Genomic DNA, 19,619 nt, shown 5'->3' with positions numbered 1-19,619 from the left:
CTCAAGGATTGGAGTGATTACCCGTCCATACAAGTAGCACCCCTCTGCTCTGATACCTAATGCAACCTATGGCAACAACTGAAGCATATCAGAACACTTATCTCGTATTCAAACACATTCACACAAATGTTTACATGCATAAGTTCCCGAGAATAGGGAAGATTACTTGCCGCCCATACAAGTAGCTTTCCTCTACCCTAATACGCTATGCAGCTTAGTATGACTACATCTAATATCTATCAGGGCACTCGTCTTTCCCAGTAAGCCCTCGAACGGAGTGTATACTTCACCCCAAATAAATATAATACTACAATATAAAGTCTTGTTCTTTGGAAGATTAATCTCGTGTCTAGTACTGCATGGTTCCACTCTGCAAGAACTCCGACTCATTCTCTTGAAGCTCATTCTCTTCATCATAAACGATCCACTTGCCCCAAAATGACCTGGCCCAATAGGGAAATCCCAATTCATTGGGCCTTTAGATACAATCAAATAGAAATCCCAATTCATGTTCTCAGTATTTCGCATCACATAATTCACTTTCACATTTCACATAATCTCAATTCCCCTTTCACATCATCCACAGTTCACATTTCACATTTCATATTTCAAAATACTCTATATTCACATATGCATTCACATGTTCTGTTCTCATATTATTCACTGGTTAAATTAAATAATTATGCATTTAGAACTCACTACTAGATGGATAATCACTGTCATGCTTCCCCTCAAGACAGGTTGTGCAACCTGAAGGCTAGACTTAACCCTAGTTGGCTTATCAAAGTTAAATTAGTAACAATCTCTTCATTCTATAAGTCAAATTGGCTGTTCCCATACCAGTCTAGACTCCAGGAGGGACTCAACCCTTCTCAGTCCAATCGACCATCTCCACACTCTCCACGAGACGTGTGGGGTGCACTAAGCTCTGCAGAAATCACACGCAACAGTACTGTGCCTCACTATGGTCCATCGGACTTCTCAAATCATACATTGCAATTTAACATTCGCATCCTACTCTGATTAAACAATACACATGCAGTATATTTTCTCATCACATTTCAGTAATTCCAACATCTCATAAATATATCATAATTCATCAAAGTATATTCATTTTACTCATGCCACACCATTTAAATAATACGCATAATTATATCATATGAAATAACAAAATTCAACCTATGTTCATCGTCAGTTTTACTAAAAATACACATCAAATTTTTTCCATAATTGTTTAATTTAACCATCTGATAGTGAGTTCTAATTGTATAATTGTTTGATTTAACTAGTGAATGAAATGAGAACAGAATATGTGAATGCAGACGTGAATACAGAGTAGCATGAAATCAGAGTAATGTGAAATGTGAATGTGAAATGTGGATGATATGAAATGTGGAAGTGGAATTCACATGATATGAAATGTGAAAGTGAATTATATGATGTGAAATACCGATAACATGAAAAGATAAGCAATATAGAGATGACAGATACAGATTAAAGTAAATATGTATTATATATTGTAGTATTATATTTATTTGGGGTGAAGTCTACTCTCCGCCCGAGGGTTTGTTGATAAAGGCGAGTGCCCTGATTAATATCAGATGTAGCCATATCGGACTGCTTAATGTATTAGGGTAGAGGGAAGCTACTTGTATGAGCGAGTAATCTTTCCGATTCACAGGAACTTCTGCCTGTAAACATTTGTGTGAATTTGTGTGAGTACGAGATAAACAACCAACCTAAGGGCTTACCGAGTAAGGTAAGTGCCCTGATATGCTTCAGTTGTAGCCATTGATTGCATAAGGTATCTGAGCAGAGGGATGCTACTTGTATGGGCAGGTAATCACCACAATCTTTGGGAACTCTCGTTAGTAAAATATTTTTCTTGTGTGTGAGTAGGGACAGAGAATGATTTCATAATTATGAAAAAATTTGTAAATAATGATTATATATTTGCACACAAACCTCATGATAGCCACACACTGGTGATAATATATTCTGACTTACTAAGATGTGTCTCACTCAATATGAATTCTATCTTTTTCAGAGCCTCCGCGTGATCAAGCCCAGTGAGCTCGAGGTTGGTGTAGCATTTTTGAGAGAGAGAGAGGGTATAGACTTTTGATGTATATTGTTGGGTTTCTTTAAGTTTTCTGAGATGTATATATGTGTTTGTGAATACTGGATGTTGAGGTATACCTTTTGAGATTATAGACATGTAGAAACTCTAGTAAATTATTGAGAAATTGTTATTATTTCTGCTGCGTAATTGATGATATATAATCAAATACAGGTGAATGAAACACGTGGCACACAGACCCCACTTGACGGGTTTGGGGCATCACAGGGTGGTATTAGAGTTATATTCCAAATAACACTCCAGACCCTAGTTTTGGCTTCGGGGCATTACATTATTGACCTTCACTAATAGTGTTATATTAGTGACAGTTATTAAATCTATCATTAGTACTTGCCCTTTAGTGACGAATTTGATCTGACAATATGTATGATTTATAGTGACGGTCGTAGTCTAATAGTGACAGTTTTTTTTCCTTCACTAATACTTCACTATTAGTGACAGTTTAAATATTTCGTCACTAATAAGTATTAGTATTCGTAGGTATGGTGACAAAACTGGAACTATCACTAATACCGACAAAACCATGACTAATACTATTAGTGACAATTTTTTGATTATTAGTGACGGTTTAAAACCGTCACTAATAACCTTTTTTTTTTTTTTGTAGTGTATGTAAAGACTTCATGTAATAAATCACAATTTTCAAATTGTATTGATAAGTTTATTAACATTTTAATTGAAAGAAGTCATAAATTGAGATTTTTTTTATAATAAAAAAATAAAAAATAAATGTATTTATTGAATCCTTATCGATAATGTTGTAATATTTTACATAATTTTAATAAGGCATTGTTTGGAGGCATAGATTTCAAAGCTTGAATTTTTATTTTTTGGATTTAAAAGAAACTCAAGACAATTTTGTGTTATATTTTATTCAAATCAATACAAATGCCAAAAATAATACTAGTATTTTACATCCAGTCACGTGAAATGTAAGTGGCATATATAGTATTTATAATAAAATAATAAAAATTAATAAACTTTTTTTTGTAGAAAAAAATTTCTAAAATGTTTATCTTGTTATTTTTTCATACAAAAAATGTTAAGAAATTAGTTTAACATTTACATAAAATGGTACTCTAATGACAAATTAAATACGCTTATTTGATATTTTTAAAAGCAATATCTCCTATCATATATTTCTTTTCACTTTTCTTTTCAGGATTTAAATCAAGATTCTTAAACTTTAACTATTGAGCCTAGAAAAATAAATATTTTAATATGGATAACTGCAACCTTACACTAAACTTCTTGCCATACTCTTTCCAATCATTCATCTCATAATAATTTGAATATCAAATCTCCAAAATCAAAGTTTCAATCTTTTTTCTTTAAAGTTATTGTAATTCTATGACACAAAAAAAAAAAAAAAATTCTCCTCTCTCTCTAGAATATGATAGTAGATGACAAGTGTTGATAAATAATATCAATCTCTCTTTGTCTTTTCCATAACAAATGTATGAATTAGTGTTTTTGAATAACTTGTAATGCTATTATTATAGTTTACGAATTTAAACTACATTAAAAGAATTGCAAATGAAGCACTTTAATCTCTACTTTGATTACTATTGGAATTGTTTATTATGGAAGTTTGAGGGTTAAATAAATGTATAAAAATAATAATAATAATAATAATAATAATGACATCGGGAAATTATAAGTGTAATGATGTAAAATAATAATGATTTAAAATTTGAATAAAATGTCGATTCAATATTGTTCACTAAAATAAGCTCACATAAAATTTATTTTTTTCAATTGATTGTCTATAATGGAATTTGGATTGTACAAAAGAAAAGAGATAACTCATCTTTATTCTTTATTTGGATGGTACAAAAGAAAAGAGATAACTCATCTTTATTCTTTATTTTTCAAAACAAAATTTGAATTTATTCTTCCCCCACCTCACCTTTATCTTTGAATGACATTTGAAAGGAGGATGCAAGCCTTAGTTGGGCGATCCTATTCCTGCTGCTCTCTATTTCCTTATAAATCTGCTCCATTTATCTAGCAATTAGTTGCACAAAGAAGTGTATCAAAGCAAAGGAATTACAATTACCAGGTCAGTCAGTCTAATACCCAACTCTGCATCCATCCAAATATATTTATAAAAATTCTGATTGCATCCAAGTTGTCGGTGTTTTTTGTCTCATGGATTTTGTCTATTTGTGTTCTTGTTCTTTCATTTTTTGCGCCTAGATTTGGATTAAGTGCACATTTTTTGCTCTTTCTCCCCCGAATTATTTATCCTTGTGTAGTAAAAGTAACGGAGTTTTGGAAAATTATCTGTTACAAATTTCTTTCTTTTCAAATCAGAGAAAGAGAGTGGAGCTCCCAAAATTCGATTCTATATTATTTTAATTTTGATGATTTTTGCTCTCTGCATTACATTATACCCCTTTCATTTATTTACTTTTTACTTTCTTAATAAATAAAAATTTAAAATTAATAATTTTAAATTTCAAGAAAGGTGAAGAGGTGTTTATGCAGAAAAATTATATAGGAGACCTGTCTTTTCATCTGTCTATTTCTTAAATTGAAACTCTCCGTCCTTGTATGTTTGATTTAATGAATGTAGGACCAAAATTAACAAAATAACAAGAAAGGTACATAGGTGTTTAGGCAATATACAGTATATATGTGTCTATTTCTTAATATGTTTGATATCAATAAATGTAGGACCAGTGTCTTATCAATTTTTTCAATTACCATCCAATCAATGCTCATTTTATTCTTATACATTACCCAAGTACTAGCTTCTCCACACTATATATGACTCAAATATATATCAGCATTTTCAGCTCTTAAATGTGTTTTAACATTTCGGTAAGTCTCTGTTTAGGCATATTTTTTTATAACATCTTCAAACAAATGTTTTTTTTTTAAAAAAAGATGCTATAACCGTGCATTTGGGAGCATAAAGTTCAAACCTCAAATTTAGATTTGTATAGAATTTAATAAAATTTAACAGTCTTTTATATCACATTTTGTATAAATAAATCTATATAAATTCAAATCTAAAACTACTATGTTTGATGCGTCATCTAATTGTTTTAAAAGTTTTCAAAATAGAATTTGTGAATCATGTGTAGCTGCTGTCACAACAATTTCGTGAACCCAATTCCAATTATATTATAAATCAAATTAATATTGAAGAAACTTGTTCCTTGCTATATAATTTGTAATTATGATTTGGGTTGTGAAACAAATATTTGTGATGCACCTATAAAGAAATGATTAAGGAAAAAAGAACTAAATAAATAAAATTTTCACCTAAAAAAATAAATAATAATAAATAAATTATCTATCAAGAAACTAAATAAAGAAATTACCATGAATGCAATTTGAGCCCGGTTGCCACTTTCCATGTCTACCCAATCTAATTAATCTTTTTTAATTGAACTTAATTTTAATGATGATAAAATTTATATGAATAGGGCATTTCTTTATCTATTACACATATTTGGTGCTCAAATCTGAGCATATCGTAGTCTTAGTTTGGTGTCTTGCCTCCAAAAGAACAGAGCATTTCTCTATCTATTATATATATTTGGTGCTAAAATCTAAGCATATCATAGTTTCAATTTTATGTCTTGTGACTGGTCCCCTCCTCACTTGCCACATAAATTTGATTTGATCTCAAAGTAATATGCATGTGATTATATATACTCACACACGCAAAGGTTATATAGCTCGTGCGAATGCATAGCACATGATTGCTAGGAAATAACATAGTGTTAATATTTTAATAATTCTTGATAATTATACATACATATATGTAATGATATATTGTTATAATTTAGTTTGCAAAATTAAAGTATGAATACTTAAAAGTTATTTATAAAAATTAAATTTTTTTACAACTATAAAATACATAAACATAGACATAAATGATCAATTAAAATTATGTAAAATATATCATTTTAATATTTACATAAAAATATAAATAATAATTTTAATAAATACATTTTTATTTTTTATTTTTCATTTTGCGTAATAACTAAATATGACTTCTTTAAATAAAAATATTAAAAATTTTGTTGTTATTCTGAATTGTCATTTTCTACTTAAAATATTTATAATTAACAATTTTTGTTTACTTAATGATAATTAATGGATTTCTAAAATTCAAATAAATTAATAAGATATACAATAGTTTATCCAAGTGATAATAGACACTTTATAATAATTTTAGAATAATTAGAAGAATTATCTATTTTAATTTAAGATGCATAATTTAATTATATATCATTTATAAAACCATTATGTTTATTATGTTATTTTTATATTCAACTCTTAACATATTTTAAATAAATTTTAACTGTAAATTATCAATTTTTATTGAAATGAAATATGTTTTAGAATTCTTTATCTTATTATTAAAAAATAATAATATTTTTGTTTATGAAATAATTCACGCTACTTGTATTTTTTATATGATATATATTTATAACCCATTTTACTTCATTCTTTAACCAAGTGAACTTTTTTTCATATATATATATAATATGTCACATGTGTTGCGCATGACTATCTGTGAATAATTTTTTCAAAATTATTTTTATAATTTTTAATAAATTTTACATAAATTTAAAAAATAAATTGATAATATATTGCCCTAATTTAGTTTATAAATATTAAAATAAGAAAATTTAAAGTTATTTATATTGTTACTTTGATTAAAATTACAAAATAAAAACTTCAACATGAATATTATTATGACATAGGTAAACATGAAGGCATAAAAAGTGTTTTAAACAATAACATATGAAATATTTTAATTAAAATTATAAGAAATATCGAATTTTAATACTGACATAAAATTATAGATAAAATTATTAATAACCCATGGTGACATCTTCATCCACTATTCTTGTGGATTTTTGATTCTCCAAATTGAAAACTATAATATAAATATATACTTTTATATTTAACAAAAATTGAGTTACAACACTAATAAAGAAAATTATAATTTAGATATTATTTGTCATTTTTTTTGACAAAATTGTGATTTTTTTTTTTTATAACACCATAGATTAAGTGTTTTGATCATTTCAAAGTCACTTAAGCCTCTTTGCTTTCATAAACACTGAATTATTGGGGTCTTTTTAGTTTTACGTGTTTTGTAGATGAAGCCCAATGACACAACTTGATGTTAATTTGCATAAGATAGTAGAGATGATAATGGTCACAATCTTTTTCAATTCGAAATTTATTAATTTATTGGTCTTCTCCTCTCAGCTTGGATATCACTTTTATCACTTGGACTGCTGCTTCATCTCAAAGTAATCTTCACACAATCATCACCAATGGCCGAAGCAATTTTGTTCGGTTTGGCTGAGACCCTCCTTGAAAAGTTGGGCTCTCGGGCATTTCAAGAGATTGGATTGGCATGGGCTGTCAAAGACGAAGTTCAAAAACTTAATCACATCATTTCCATACTCAAGAACGTGCTTTTGGATGCAGAGGAGCAAAGTAGCCATAACTGCAAGATCACAACTTGGCTTCAAGAGCTTCAAGATGTCATTTATGATGCAGAAGATTTGCTCGACGATGTCTCTACCACAGCTTTGCAACAAAAGGTAATAACCCAAAAGAAACTCGCGAGAAAGGTGCGCCTTTTCTTTTCGAGCTACAATCCGATTGTGTTTGGTCTGAAGATGGGTCATAGGATTAAGGCTATTAGGGAGAGATTGGATGAACATGCAAAGCTTAAGAACGATTTCAACTTAACTGATCAACCCACGGAGTCTAGACTACTTAAATATAGGGAGAAGGAGCAAACTCATTCCTTTTTTCCTCAAGAAAAAGTTATTGGGAGGGAAGATGACAAAAATAAAATAGTGGATCGTTTACTGGATAGCAATCCTGTTGCTGTTGGGGATAACTTTTTAGTCATTCCAATTGTTGGAATTGGGGGCCTAGGAAAAACTACTCTTGCTCAATATGTGTACAATGATGAGAAAATTGGAAAACATTTTAAGCTAAAAATGTGGGTTTGTGTGTCAAATGATTTTAATATGAAGAGAATAGTTGAAAATATTTTAGAATCTGCAACTAAGAAGAAAATTGAGGGGGGCCTTAAGATAGATATACTGCAAGATCGCCTTCGGAAAGAAATTGGTGGTAAGAAATACTTGCTTGTTTTAGACGATGTTTGGAGTGAGGATCATACATTGTGGGACAAACTAAAAGATTTGTTAAATGTATGTGCAAGTGGAAGTAAGATTATAGTAACAACTCGGAGCCATAGGGTTGCAGAAATCACAAGCCCCGTTGAACCATATGTTTTGAAAGGTCTTGATGAGCAGAGGTCCTGGGATTTGTTTAAGAAAATGGCATTTAAACCAGGAGAGGAGCCACAAAACCAAGTGGAAATTGGGAAGGAGATTGTAAGAAAGTGTTCAGGCGTTCCTCTTGCCATACAGACTTTGGGAAGCCTGTTGTGCTCCCAAGATACCAAGTACTGGTTATCCATTAAAAATAAAGAATTTTCAAATATGGATCAAGAAGAAAATGATATCATACCCGTCTTGAGGTTGAGTTATGATGACCTCCCATCATATTTAAAGCACTGCTTCGCCTACTGCTCAGTATATCCCAAAGATTCTGAAATTAAGAAGCGAACCTTGATCCAACTTTGGATGGCAAACGGTTTCCTTCATTCACAGGATGGAAAACAATGTGCAGAAGAAATTGGGGATCAGTATTTTACGGAGCTATTAAGGAGGTCCTTTTTTCAAGATGTACAAAGAAATAAACGGGATGATGATATAGAGAGTTATAAAATGCATGATCTGATGCACGGCGTTGCAGAATTGGTTGCTGGAGAAGGAATTTGTCGTGGGAGCTCAGAAGCAGCAAATATTACAGAAAAGACACGTCACCTGTCATTCCCTTATGAGTCGAAAGGTTATTTGACGGAAATTCCATCTACATTGTTCAATGCAGGTACATGTCTCCGAACGTTACTTTTGCCATCCTCCATAAAAGTAAACGAAACATGTCTCCGAAAGATTATTTCGAGATTCAGGTGCCTACGCGTGTTGGATTTGCATATGCGGGGGATCGAAATGTTACCAGGTTCAATTGGGAAGTTGAAGCAACTAAGGTATCTTGACCTTTCTTCGAACAGCAGTATGAAACGACTCCCTGAATCTATTACCTGCCTGGTGAATTTACAGACGCTGAAGCTCTCTGGGTGTGAGGAACTCGAAGAATTGCCTAGGGATATTGAGAATTTAGTCAACTTGGTGCATCTTGATTTGGATCGGTGTGTAAGTTTGAGACGTATGCCGCGCGGAGTGGGGCAGCTGTCTTACCTTCGAACATTGAGTCGGTTTGTGGTGGGCAAGAATGCAACCACAAGCGGTGGACTCAGCGAGTTGAAAGGGTTAAATAATCTGGAAGGGAAGTTGAAGATTGTAATCAGGAGAAGGATAAAAAGTGCAGAAGCATCGGAAGCGAATTTGAAGGAGAAGCAACACCTTCGAGACCTGGAATTGGAGTGGAGGCAAGAAAGCAATGAGGATGGGGAGGAGGATGATTATGAATCAGTGTTGGAAGGCCTTCAGTCGCCCCCAAAGCTGAGAGAATTGGTGATAAGAGGGTACGGTGGAAGAAGGTGGCCAAGTTGGATGATTAACATGCAATCTTTCACTAAGCTTGAAGAGCTTCATCTATGGGGATGCCCCCAACTAGAATCACTGCCGGATGGGATGCGTTGCCTCACCTCACTTCGAGAGCTTCATCTACAGGAATGCCCCCAACTAGAATCACTGCCGGATGGGATGCGTTGCCTCACCTCTCTTCAAGAGTTGTGGATTGTCCTGTGCCCTAGGCTATTGAGCTTGGGAGACGAGGAAAGGTTCAGAGGCTTAGCGTCTCTCAAGACGCTCTCTATTAAGGGATGTGATGGTCTCAAGGCTTTGCCTGTTCGAGGTATTCAACATCTAATTTCCCTGAAGGAGCTTCATATTTCAACTTGCATAGAGATGGAATTGTTAGATGATGATGATGATGATGATGATGATTATGATGATGGCAAGCAATGGGAGAACCTCAACAAAAGTCTCCGGGAAGTGAGAATTAAAGGAATTCCAAAGATGGTGCGTCTGCCTAGGTGGCTTCAGCATTGCACATCTCTGCAGGCTTTACGGATTAAAGAATGCAGGGGTTTGGGGAATTTACCAGAGTGGATGGGCAACCTCACTTCGCTTCAAGAGCTTCGTCTATGGGGATGCCCCCAACTAGAATCACTGCCGGATGGGATGCGTTGCCTCACCTCTCTTCAACAGTTGCGTATTTATCAATGCCCACTTTTAGAGAAAAGATGCGAAAAAGAAACAGGGGAGGATTGGCGCAAGATCGCTCACATCCCCTCAATACGTACATGGTGATGTGCACCCTCTTCCAAATTTGGATTGTTTCCTAACTGCCAAGCCAAATTAGCCAATAGGTTTGTATATATGCGTTCCTTTTCTTCTTTTTTTTAATTAAATTGCTATCATATTTTTCTTCCTACTCCTCAGTTACCTATAAAAAAAAACATGGAACTCCATCAAATACCCTTCGCCTTTTCCTTCCTCTGGAAATTCTCAGCTTTTATTCCGCTAATTTAGATTTATCTTTTCCTTTGCAGTTACTTCATTGATTATTGAATGAACTTCCCTCTTATCCATCATTGTTTCTCCATTTATCTGGTATAAGAAAAAGAAAAAAAAAAAAGGGAGTTTGGGCTATTTGGCTTATTCAAATTTGATGAGCATGTTACCTCGGAGCTGGAGGGGGAAACGGAAATAGGAAAAACCAGAGGTAATAATTTAATTGCTTTATTATTATTATTATCCTCATGCTGTCCCAATATGGTACCGTATATTAGAGATATTGGACTGTTTATATTCTCATGTATTCTTTTATATAATTAATTATTTATTTATTTTACATTTTTCCTTTTATGTTGCATAATTGAATTAAATTCTTTTTTCTGTCTTTATTATGTATCACATTATGAACTATGGTGTGACATGTTAAACAAGTATGGTTAAATAATAGCTAGCTAATAATTTATCATATTGAAATTTATTAATTTATATAAGATATTGTCCTATGTTAAAAAGTAAAGGCATATAGGTAGTTGTGAGTTTGTTATGAAGTAGTTTGTTACAAGTAGTTATAGGATAGGTAAGTTTTTATAGATTTTTGCTTATGTCTATATTCAATCATTATTTGCACATGGAAAATTTAGGAAATAAATATGTTAAGTCCATAGTTTAGGAATTTTTGTTTTACGTGTATAATTTTGTTCCTATTCATTTATAACATAAATAAAAATCTACTTACTTTCTATGTGTCCACCCTTTCTAAATTACGAATAGAAACATTCTTTTAATTAAAGAATCACAATAATTTGTGTCTACTAGTGAATTTCAAAACCTTTGGCTTTTGCAATATTAGGAGAAGAAACAAATATCACACTGCTCCAAGATGTAAATCAATTGCAAGCAACATCAAATTTTTTGCCTCTTTTTAGGTTTCTGAAATTGCATATTGTTCTTTTGAACAAATTCTTCTAAAAATAAGCATGTTTGCTTCAAGACAATAAGTTTAATGGTTGCATCTCAATATTAAACTTTTGGTGCATCTCCTTCCATTACGTTCTATATTGTGAATAGTTGCCATAATTTTATATAATTTGGACTTGAATTGTTTATGACTTGCAGGATCAATTTCTCATTGAGCATAAATGATCTTAGGATTATAAAATTTACTACAATTTCCTCTCTTCCCCCCTCCCCCGCACTTTTGGCAGAGCCACAACCCACTACTTAACATTTGATCAAATGAATTTACAATGCTTTTTTAGCGGTCGGTATTACTGTCCGCTGGTAGTGGCTTTTTCCCGTATCTTACATGCAATTTGTACAATAGAATTGAATGCTAAGAGTATAGTGTACATGATGATTAAATGAAAATTTTAAGTCCCTGATATCAGCTGTTAAAATTTAATGAATTCAAAGTAGGCAATGTGATAATGCACATGCTCATGCACACACTTATAGAATACGCTTAGCTTTTGAATACCAACAAAACCAAGAAAAGAAAGTGAAAGGGGAAAAAAAAAAAAAACACTTACAGGAACCTCGCTTCTGAAAGGTTTTTGTGTATGCTTAGCATAGTTCACATATTGTGTTAGTAGAATTGGATTTTTTTTTTTTTTTTTTTCATTCAATGTGTTTTTTTTTAATAGTCGGTAGCCCCACACATAGTGGCTCCGTCCCAAGTTTATTAAAAAAACCCTCACATATGGCGGAAAAATACCGTAGTTACAACCTTGAGACTTGGGATTACAAAATCAAATCCCAAGAATCTAAAACTGACTTAACCAACTTATTCAAAACTAATAAACTAATGACCAACAACCATACAAATAAATAAGAACTATACAACTATAAGTGGAAAACAAACAAAACTCCAAAAGATCTCGAGAAATAAACCATCCACTGCAACCTTCACAACTACCAGCACAAAGCATCACAAGCGCAAGGAAGAAAATCCCAACAAATCCAATCGAATCATTCCCCTAACTTGCTGTGGAAGATCATTCTAACAACTATATGATCGAGATATACCAGATTCGCCCTGCTTGGTAAATAAATCCGCCCTTTCATTCGCCTCTCTGTAAACATGTTCCACTTTGTAATGTATGCCTCTCAATGCTAATACAAGCTATTCCCACAATTCCCATAAGTTCCAAGTTGAACACTTTCTAGAATTAATCCACTGAACCAACAAATCAAAGTCACAAGTAATCTTCACTTGATCAAATCCGAGATCTTTGCACAGATTAATCCTTATAATAATTGTTTTCAATTCAGCCATATTATTGGTTCCATAACCCAGTAATGAGGAAAAAATTACTTTAAATAATCCTCTTTCATCTCTTATCACGCCTCCACCACCACAATTACCTGGGTTACCTCTACAGCTTCCATCCACATTCAATTTAATCCAACCTATCCCAAGTTTACACCATCTAACTACACGAGGAAGACGAACCTTCACATTTTTTACTTGAATATCCAAAGCATGAAGAACTGCAATATCCGTGCAAGAAGTAGGTGCACATTTAGTTAACTTGTCTGAAATGGATCTCATCCAATATTTAATATCAAGCCACACAGTTCTCACCGAATCATGAATTGATTCCATCCTAACTTTACATCGACGAGTCCAGAGTCTCCAAATGATGAGACTAGGTATGAGACCTACCGAAATGCCTAACTATGAGGTCCATCTTGCACAACTAAACCAGAAATTAGCTTAGGATTTTCATGTATTCGTTGCCATACAACTAACACCCAACGCCACTGCTGCTTGTTCATCCTGAGCAAAAGATCTCATACAAAACACATGGTCTAGAGATTTAATCTTGGCATTTGAACAACAATCACACCGAGAGGCCATCTGAATACCTACTTCTTGATTATGAATAAAAACTGGATGACAAGCGAACCAAGACTTCCACATACAAATTGACACTCGTTTTGGCAACATAGGATGCCATATCCATTTTGAAACTAAGAATTCCTCTTTACGCTCCCTTATAATTTTCCAAGCACTTGTCGTGGTAAATTTTCCATCTGTTGAAAGCTCTCAAATTACTGTATCTAGACCATCCTTGCAAGAAATAGCAGAGTTCATTACTTCCTCAGCCTGTTCTTCACCCAATAGATCCACTAATAAATTAACATTCCACCCATTTTTATCCCAATAATCTCGTGTTCGTAGCTTATGATTTCTGATTTCTTGAACCTTAGCACAAAGGGGGCCGAAGGGTAACCATTGATCAAACCAAAAAGAGGCCGCCCTTCTTTAATTTGAACATGAACATGCTCTAATACTTCGGGTAACACATGTGCAATCGATCTCCAAAATCTGGTTCCTTTATCTGCTTTCATTTCTCTCAAGTGTTGTCTATTATTCAAATACTTGGCTTTAAAGAATTTTGTCCACAAATTATCCATAGTTAACAATCTCCACACAAACTTCATATGCAATGATTTTTTTACTTCCTCAAAATCTCTAATACCCAAACCACCCTCTCAAACAGACTTACATATATTAGGCCAGGAACACCATTTCCTTTTCCTTTTTCATTCAATGTGTTATGTATTGTTTCACAGATGATGATTTGGAGGTTCAATTTACTTTCGTTAGGCATCAGACGAGGAGGAGACTTGAAAATCTATTATTTGACATTGGTGTAGTGAGTATAATCTTGTTAATGAGTTGTGTAAACATTTTTACAAATGATTTTGAAGCTCAGTTTCAATACAAGTCATTCTATCTGTTATTCTACTTTTATCCTTCTTGTGGATTCTTTGTTTAGTTTTAATATTATTCTGTAATTGAAGGAAGTTCATAATTAGTTCTTTGTTTATGTTGTGTGATTCTCTATATGATGATTTTAGGCTAGTATTTTTCTCGGGAAAGGAAATCATTCCTTATGGTTCACAACAGTTCATAATTATGTTTCAAATGTAAGTTTAAATTTGAGTTGAGTAAACTGGATTCTGTGTTCATAATCATTGCCTCTATCACTCTATAGTCAGGGCATGAGTTCAGAATACCATAAAATTTAATTTTAGAAAGTGTATATGTTTGGTTTTCAGTATGCTTGTGTGGAATCCTTGGATTGATAATCTTCAGTCTCACTTTTTGCTTATAGCGAACTATGATGACATGCCTGCTATGGTTGGAAGGGCAAATTTTGAAATCAACAACAGTGATGTTTCCAAATTCTTGTGCCATGTATCATTAGGACAATGATACCATTAGAACCACATTTGACGTAATCTATATGTATATCTGTGTACTTCTGAAACACATTAGGCTTTTGAATACCATTAGAAAAGAACAAAATAAAATGAAAAAAAAAAAAAAATGGTTACATGAATGTAATGCTTAACATAGTTCATGCATCTAAACAAATTCCAATTTTTATGTGGTTATACTTGTGCTAATAGAATTGACTCTCTTTTGTTGTTGTTTTTTTCTTTCGATATGTAAATACTCCATCCCCCCCCCCCCCCCCACTCCTTCCCAAAAAAAAAAAAATTATGAATTGGAGGGTCAGTTTACTTGCACTAGGAGCAGACATGAAAACTAGTGTTATACAGTGGTTTATTGTGATCTTGTTTACTAATTGTGTAAGCAATTTTTAAAATGTCATTGAAGCTTACATTTCAATTGTCATTATTTTCTATCAATTATTTTGCTTTGATTGTTGTTGAGGATTCTTTGTTTAAGGGCTGAGGTGTCATATGCAGGATGCCACAAAGGCTAGTGACATGACTAGTTATGGAAGATGGTGTTCGTTTCTTCAACCTGGGTTGTATTAGTATATGGATGGTGGTTTTTTAGAAGATTTTGTTTGTGCACAACATTGTTGATGTGGCGCTGGGGGCAACATGCCATGCCATTGAGGAATTTGGATTTTTGGAAGGAGGTTTGATCTATGCGTATCTCAACTTTTTGTTATTCTGCATTCTGCAGCTAATGTTTTAGCAGCTTACAAGGAACAACAAATAGAGTGAGACAAATTCCTTTGTACCAAATTGTATGCCACTTTCATTCTTACCTATTTAAGGTTGGGAAGGAGTTGAATGCTCCTTTCTCCATAATGTACCTTGTCTCCCATCTCTTGTCTTCACAATGAATAATGTATAACTCAAATGGCAGCATATATGTCAACTCTTAAATTTATTCCCTTGGCTGTCTTGTATGTCTCTGTTCTGGCATATTGTTTGCTATAAGTTTCAAACAAATGTTTCCTCCAGTTTAAATAACTTTGCATTTGGGAGCATAGAGTTCATAAAATTCTATGTTTTTCTTCTTTGCAGGCTTATTTAAACAAAATATCTTCTTAAAAAATAAATACAATATGCCCATCAATTGAATTTTAAAAATAACAGTAATAATAATTCTACTCTCTTTCTTCTTTATAAGTAAACTTTGTTATCTGCTTAATATCTCCTGCTCTTAAGTTTTATTCCGTAGTCATTATTTTTTTATTTTTTTTTTGTGCAAGCTTCCCCTATCTAGAGATTTACTTTTTATTTGGCTCCTTTTTTTTTAATCTAGACAATTAAAAGCAGCACAGATCAAATATAACATTGCGATTTAAATTGCAGAAACACAACAATTTGTATCTACTAGTGGATTTCAAAATTTTTTGCTTTTGTAATATTAGGAGAAAAACTAAATACCAGTGTTGTATTGCTACAAGCTCTAAATGAATTGCAAGCAACATCAAGTCTTTTGCATCTTTAGGTTTCTGTCATTGCATATTGTTCTTTTGAATTAGTTCTTATGAAAATAAGCATGATTACTTCTGGAAAAAAGTTTAATAGTAGCATCTCAGTATTAGTTTTTTGGTGCATATTTTTCGTTATGCTCTATATTGTGAATAGCTGCCACAATGTCATTATAATTATATTTAAATTTTTTATCAATTGCAGCATCAATTTCTCATTGAGTATAAATGATATAAGATTTCTAAAGTTTAATATAATTTTCCTCTCTTCCCCTCTCCCCGCCCTTTGTCATTACTGCTTCCCACTGCTTAACATTTTTAGAATTGACAAGATCAAATGAATTTATGATGCTTCTTTTAGAAGTAGGTTTTGCTATTACACTAGCAGTGGCTTTTTCCTCTGTCTCGCATGCAATTTGTACAATAAAATTGAATGCTAAGAATTTACTTTACATGATGCTTCAAAAAAAAATTTATGTGTCTGATATCAGCTGTTAAAATATAATGCATTCAAAGTATGAAATTAATGAGTTCAAAAAGTTTTCAAAATTTTAAAAATTTGTACTCTGCTGAGTGGTGCAATCTGATAATACACACGCATGCACTTGTTGAATGCAATCGGAACTGAAAAGAAAATAAAGTGGAAAAAAAAAACACTTACAGGAACCTTCCTTCTGAAAAGTTGTTAGTGTATGATTAACATAGTTCGTATATCTAGAAAATTCATACACATATGTAGACATACTGCATTAGTTTCAATTGAATTTTTCTTTTCATTTAATGTGTTATGTACTGTTTTGACAAATGATGAATTGAAGGTTCAATTTACTTTCATTTGGTGAGAAGGTAGTATGAAAATCTAGTATTCAACATTGGTATAATCTTGTTAACAAGTTGTGTAAATATTTCTCCTGATGATTCTGAAACTCACTTTCAATAGTAATCATTTTATCCATTATTTTGAATATTTTTTTTTTCAAAAGAAATCAGCTAAACATACCTCATATAAGCCACATTTTATAAGTTATTCTGATTTTATTATTGTTTTGTAATGGAAGGAAATTCATAGTTATTATTTTTCATAAGGATTTGAAGGAAATTATGAAAGGAATTACTGAGTATTCATTCTACTATGTGATTCTTTGTCTGAAGATTTTTGGCTAGTTTTTCATGGGAAAGGAAATTGTTAGTATATCTCCCTAAAATATCCATGTACCTATGTTAGTATATCTCCTTAAAATATCCTTTACCCTTATATGCCTCCTTCTCCTATAAAAAGACAGCGTGTACAAAAAGATTAATAAAGTTTTTTTAATATTAACATGGTATCAGAGTCAAGTTAACCTATTTTTTTTTTCTTAAAACCTCCTTCCCTCGCTCGGCCGCCGTTTCTGACGACGTCGTCGTCGCCTTCAGCGCAACAGTCCCCGTCCGGAGTCGTTTCCTGCTCGCTGTCGTCCCCGTTCCTACTCGCTGTCGTCCCTGTTCCTACTCGCTGTCGTCCCCATCTGGTGTCATCCACGTTCCTGCTCACTGTCGTCCCCGTCATTTAGTGCTCGTTGTCGTCCCCGTCCGGTTTCTTGCTCGCTGTCCGCCATCGCCATTAGAGATCTGCTTTAGACTCTCCGTCATCGCTAATCGTCTGGAGCTCCTCAGCCACCGTCAATCTCTGGACGATCCTCTGTAGAGGCAACGATCGAACGACCTCTCTCCCTATGTAAACAACACCGCATCTGCCGCAAAAGCCATAACCTGCATTTGAGATTTTGTCGCCTCCACCACGAGCTCATCTAGGGAGGCCTCTTCGGTTGATGGAGCAGAGGAAGCCATTATATTCCTCTTGTGCGAGAGCAAGAGAGAGTTCAAAGCCCAGAGCAGAAGAAGGGTAGGGCCGCGAAGCCACCTCCTGTCAATAGGGCAACCTTGCCTTTCAAAATATCCGCCTTAATCTTTTCATTTATTCACGGTCCATTCACGTCCTTCTTCCCCTGCTTCGGCTTTAGCACGATTTCTTGTACTAGAAGCCATGTGGATTGCTAAACAAGGTCCGTGAATTTGAAGCTTTATCTAGGCTATGCACTCCACACCAAGCGGGTCACCATCATGCCTAAGGTTATCCAGCTTGCGCGTCCCTAAGCACTGACGAGCTACCTGAAGCCAGGCTATAGAGGCAACAACCGAGGCGCTAAGGCTTGTTTAATTTTATTACTGTGCTTCCATTTTTGCTATTGTCCTTGCATCACGCTAAGATTTGATTAATTTTATTACTGTGCATCAATTTTTGCTATTGTCCTTGCATCCTTTTTGTCTACATGGCCTCTTTAACTGATATTGCTCGCCTTATAGAGATTGTTCTGAATGGCTCCAACTACAATACATGGGCCCAACAAATGTCAGTTTTTTTTATTGGTCGGAGATTATGGCGTTTTGTCACTAGAACAAAACAAAAACCCACAAAAACTGACACGCAATCAACAGAAGAGTTTGATAAGCCTCTTGATGAATGGGAAAGTACTCACTGTAAGATCCTTTCCTTGTTTATTAATACATTCGTTCCTACTATTCAGAGTCTACTTCCTAAATTTCGTAATGCCAAACTTGCTTGGGATTTTTTGGCCAAACGATACAACTATGGTAGTGATGCTGCTCTCGAGTTTCAATTGGAAACTAGGCTTTCCCAGCTGCATCAGGAACCTGGACAATCTATTGTCGAGTTTCATGCTCAGGTTAGTGGCATTTGGGATCAGCTTTCTCAAGCTGACCCTGTTTTTTCTGATGAGCAATCGATTAAACTTTTTGCTACATATCGAGATCATCGTCAGTTTATATACTTTATGATGCATATCTGGGATGAATTTGAGACTACTCGAGCTTCTTTGTTACATTGATCTCCTCTTCCTACACTTGAGGTTGCTCTTGCGGAGCTCATTTCTGAGGAGACATGCCAACAAACTCATCAGGTTCATTCTACCGATATGGTTTTAGCTACTGCTCCGTCTCATTCCTCTTCTCCGGCTCCTCCTACTGCAGCTGTTGCATCTTCTAAACCGCGTCATTTCAATGGCCAGTGCCACTATTGTAAGGAATACGGTCACCGTATTGCCAATTGTCCTAAGAAGAAGGCCAAGGATGCTTAGGATGCTCTCAAGGCTAAGCCCTCTT

General features: G+C 33.7%; 1 protein-coding gene across 1 annotated transcript; it reads left to right on the top strand.

Annotated features, from left to right (window-relative positions):
- The first annotated feature begins 4,166 nt into the window (after positions 1–4,166).
- LOC131164424 (putative disease resistance protein RGA3) lies at positions 4,167–10,602 on the top strand. Its single transcript, XM_058121600.1, has 2 exons — positions 4,167–4,202; positions 7,382–10,602. The coding sequence occupies exon 2, from the start codon at positions 7,450–7,452 to the stop codon at positions 10,537–10,539; it is 3,090 nt and encodes a 1,029-aa protein (XP_057977583.1). The 5' UTR covers positions 4,167–4,202; positions 7,382–7,449; the 3' UTR covers positions 10,540–10,602.
- Positions 10,603–19,619: the final 9,017 nt, after the last annotated feature.

This window comes from Malania oleifera, chromosome 9, assembly GCF_029873635.1.
Source record: "Malania oleifera isolate guangnan ecotype guangnan chromosome 9, ASM2987363v1, whole genome shotgun sequence".
Lineage (NCBI taxonomy): Eukaryota > Viridiplantae > Streptophyta > Magnoliopsida > Santalales > Ximeniaceae > Malania > Malania oleifera.
The sequence above is the reverse complement of the archived record's forward strand: the minus strand, read 5'-3'. Positions and strand labels throughout refer to the sequence as shown.

Excerpts from the sequence above, each read along its gene's own strand:
- LOC131164424 (XM_058121600.1), top strand. The coding sequence starts at position 7,450 with ATGGCCGAAGCAATTTTGTTCGGTTTGGCTGAGACCCTCCTTGAAAAG.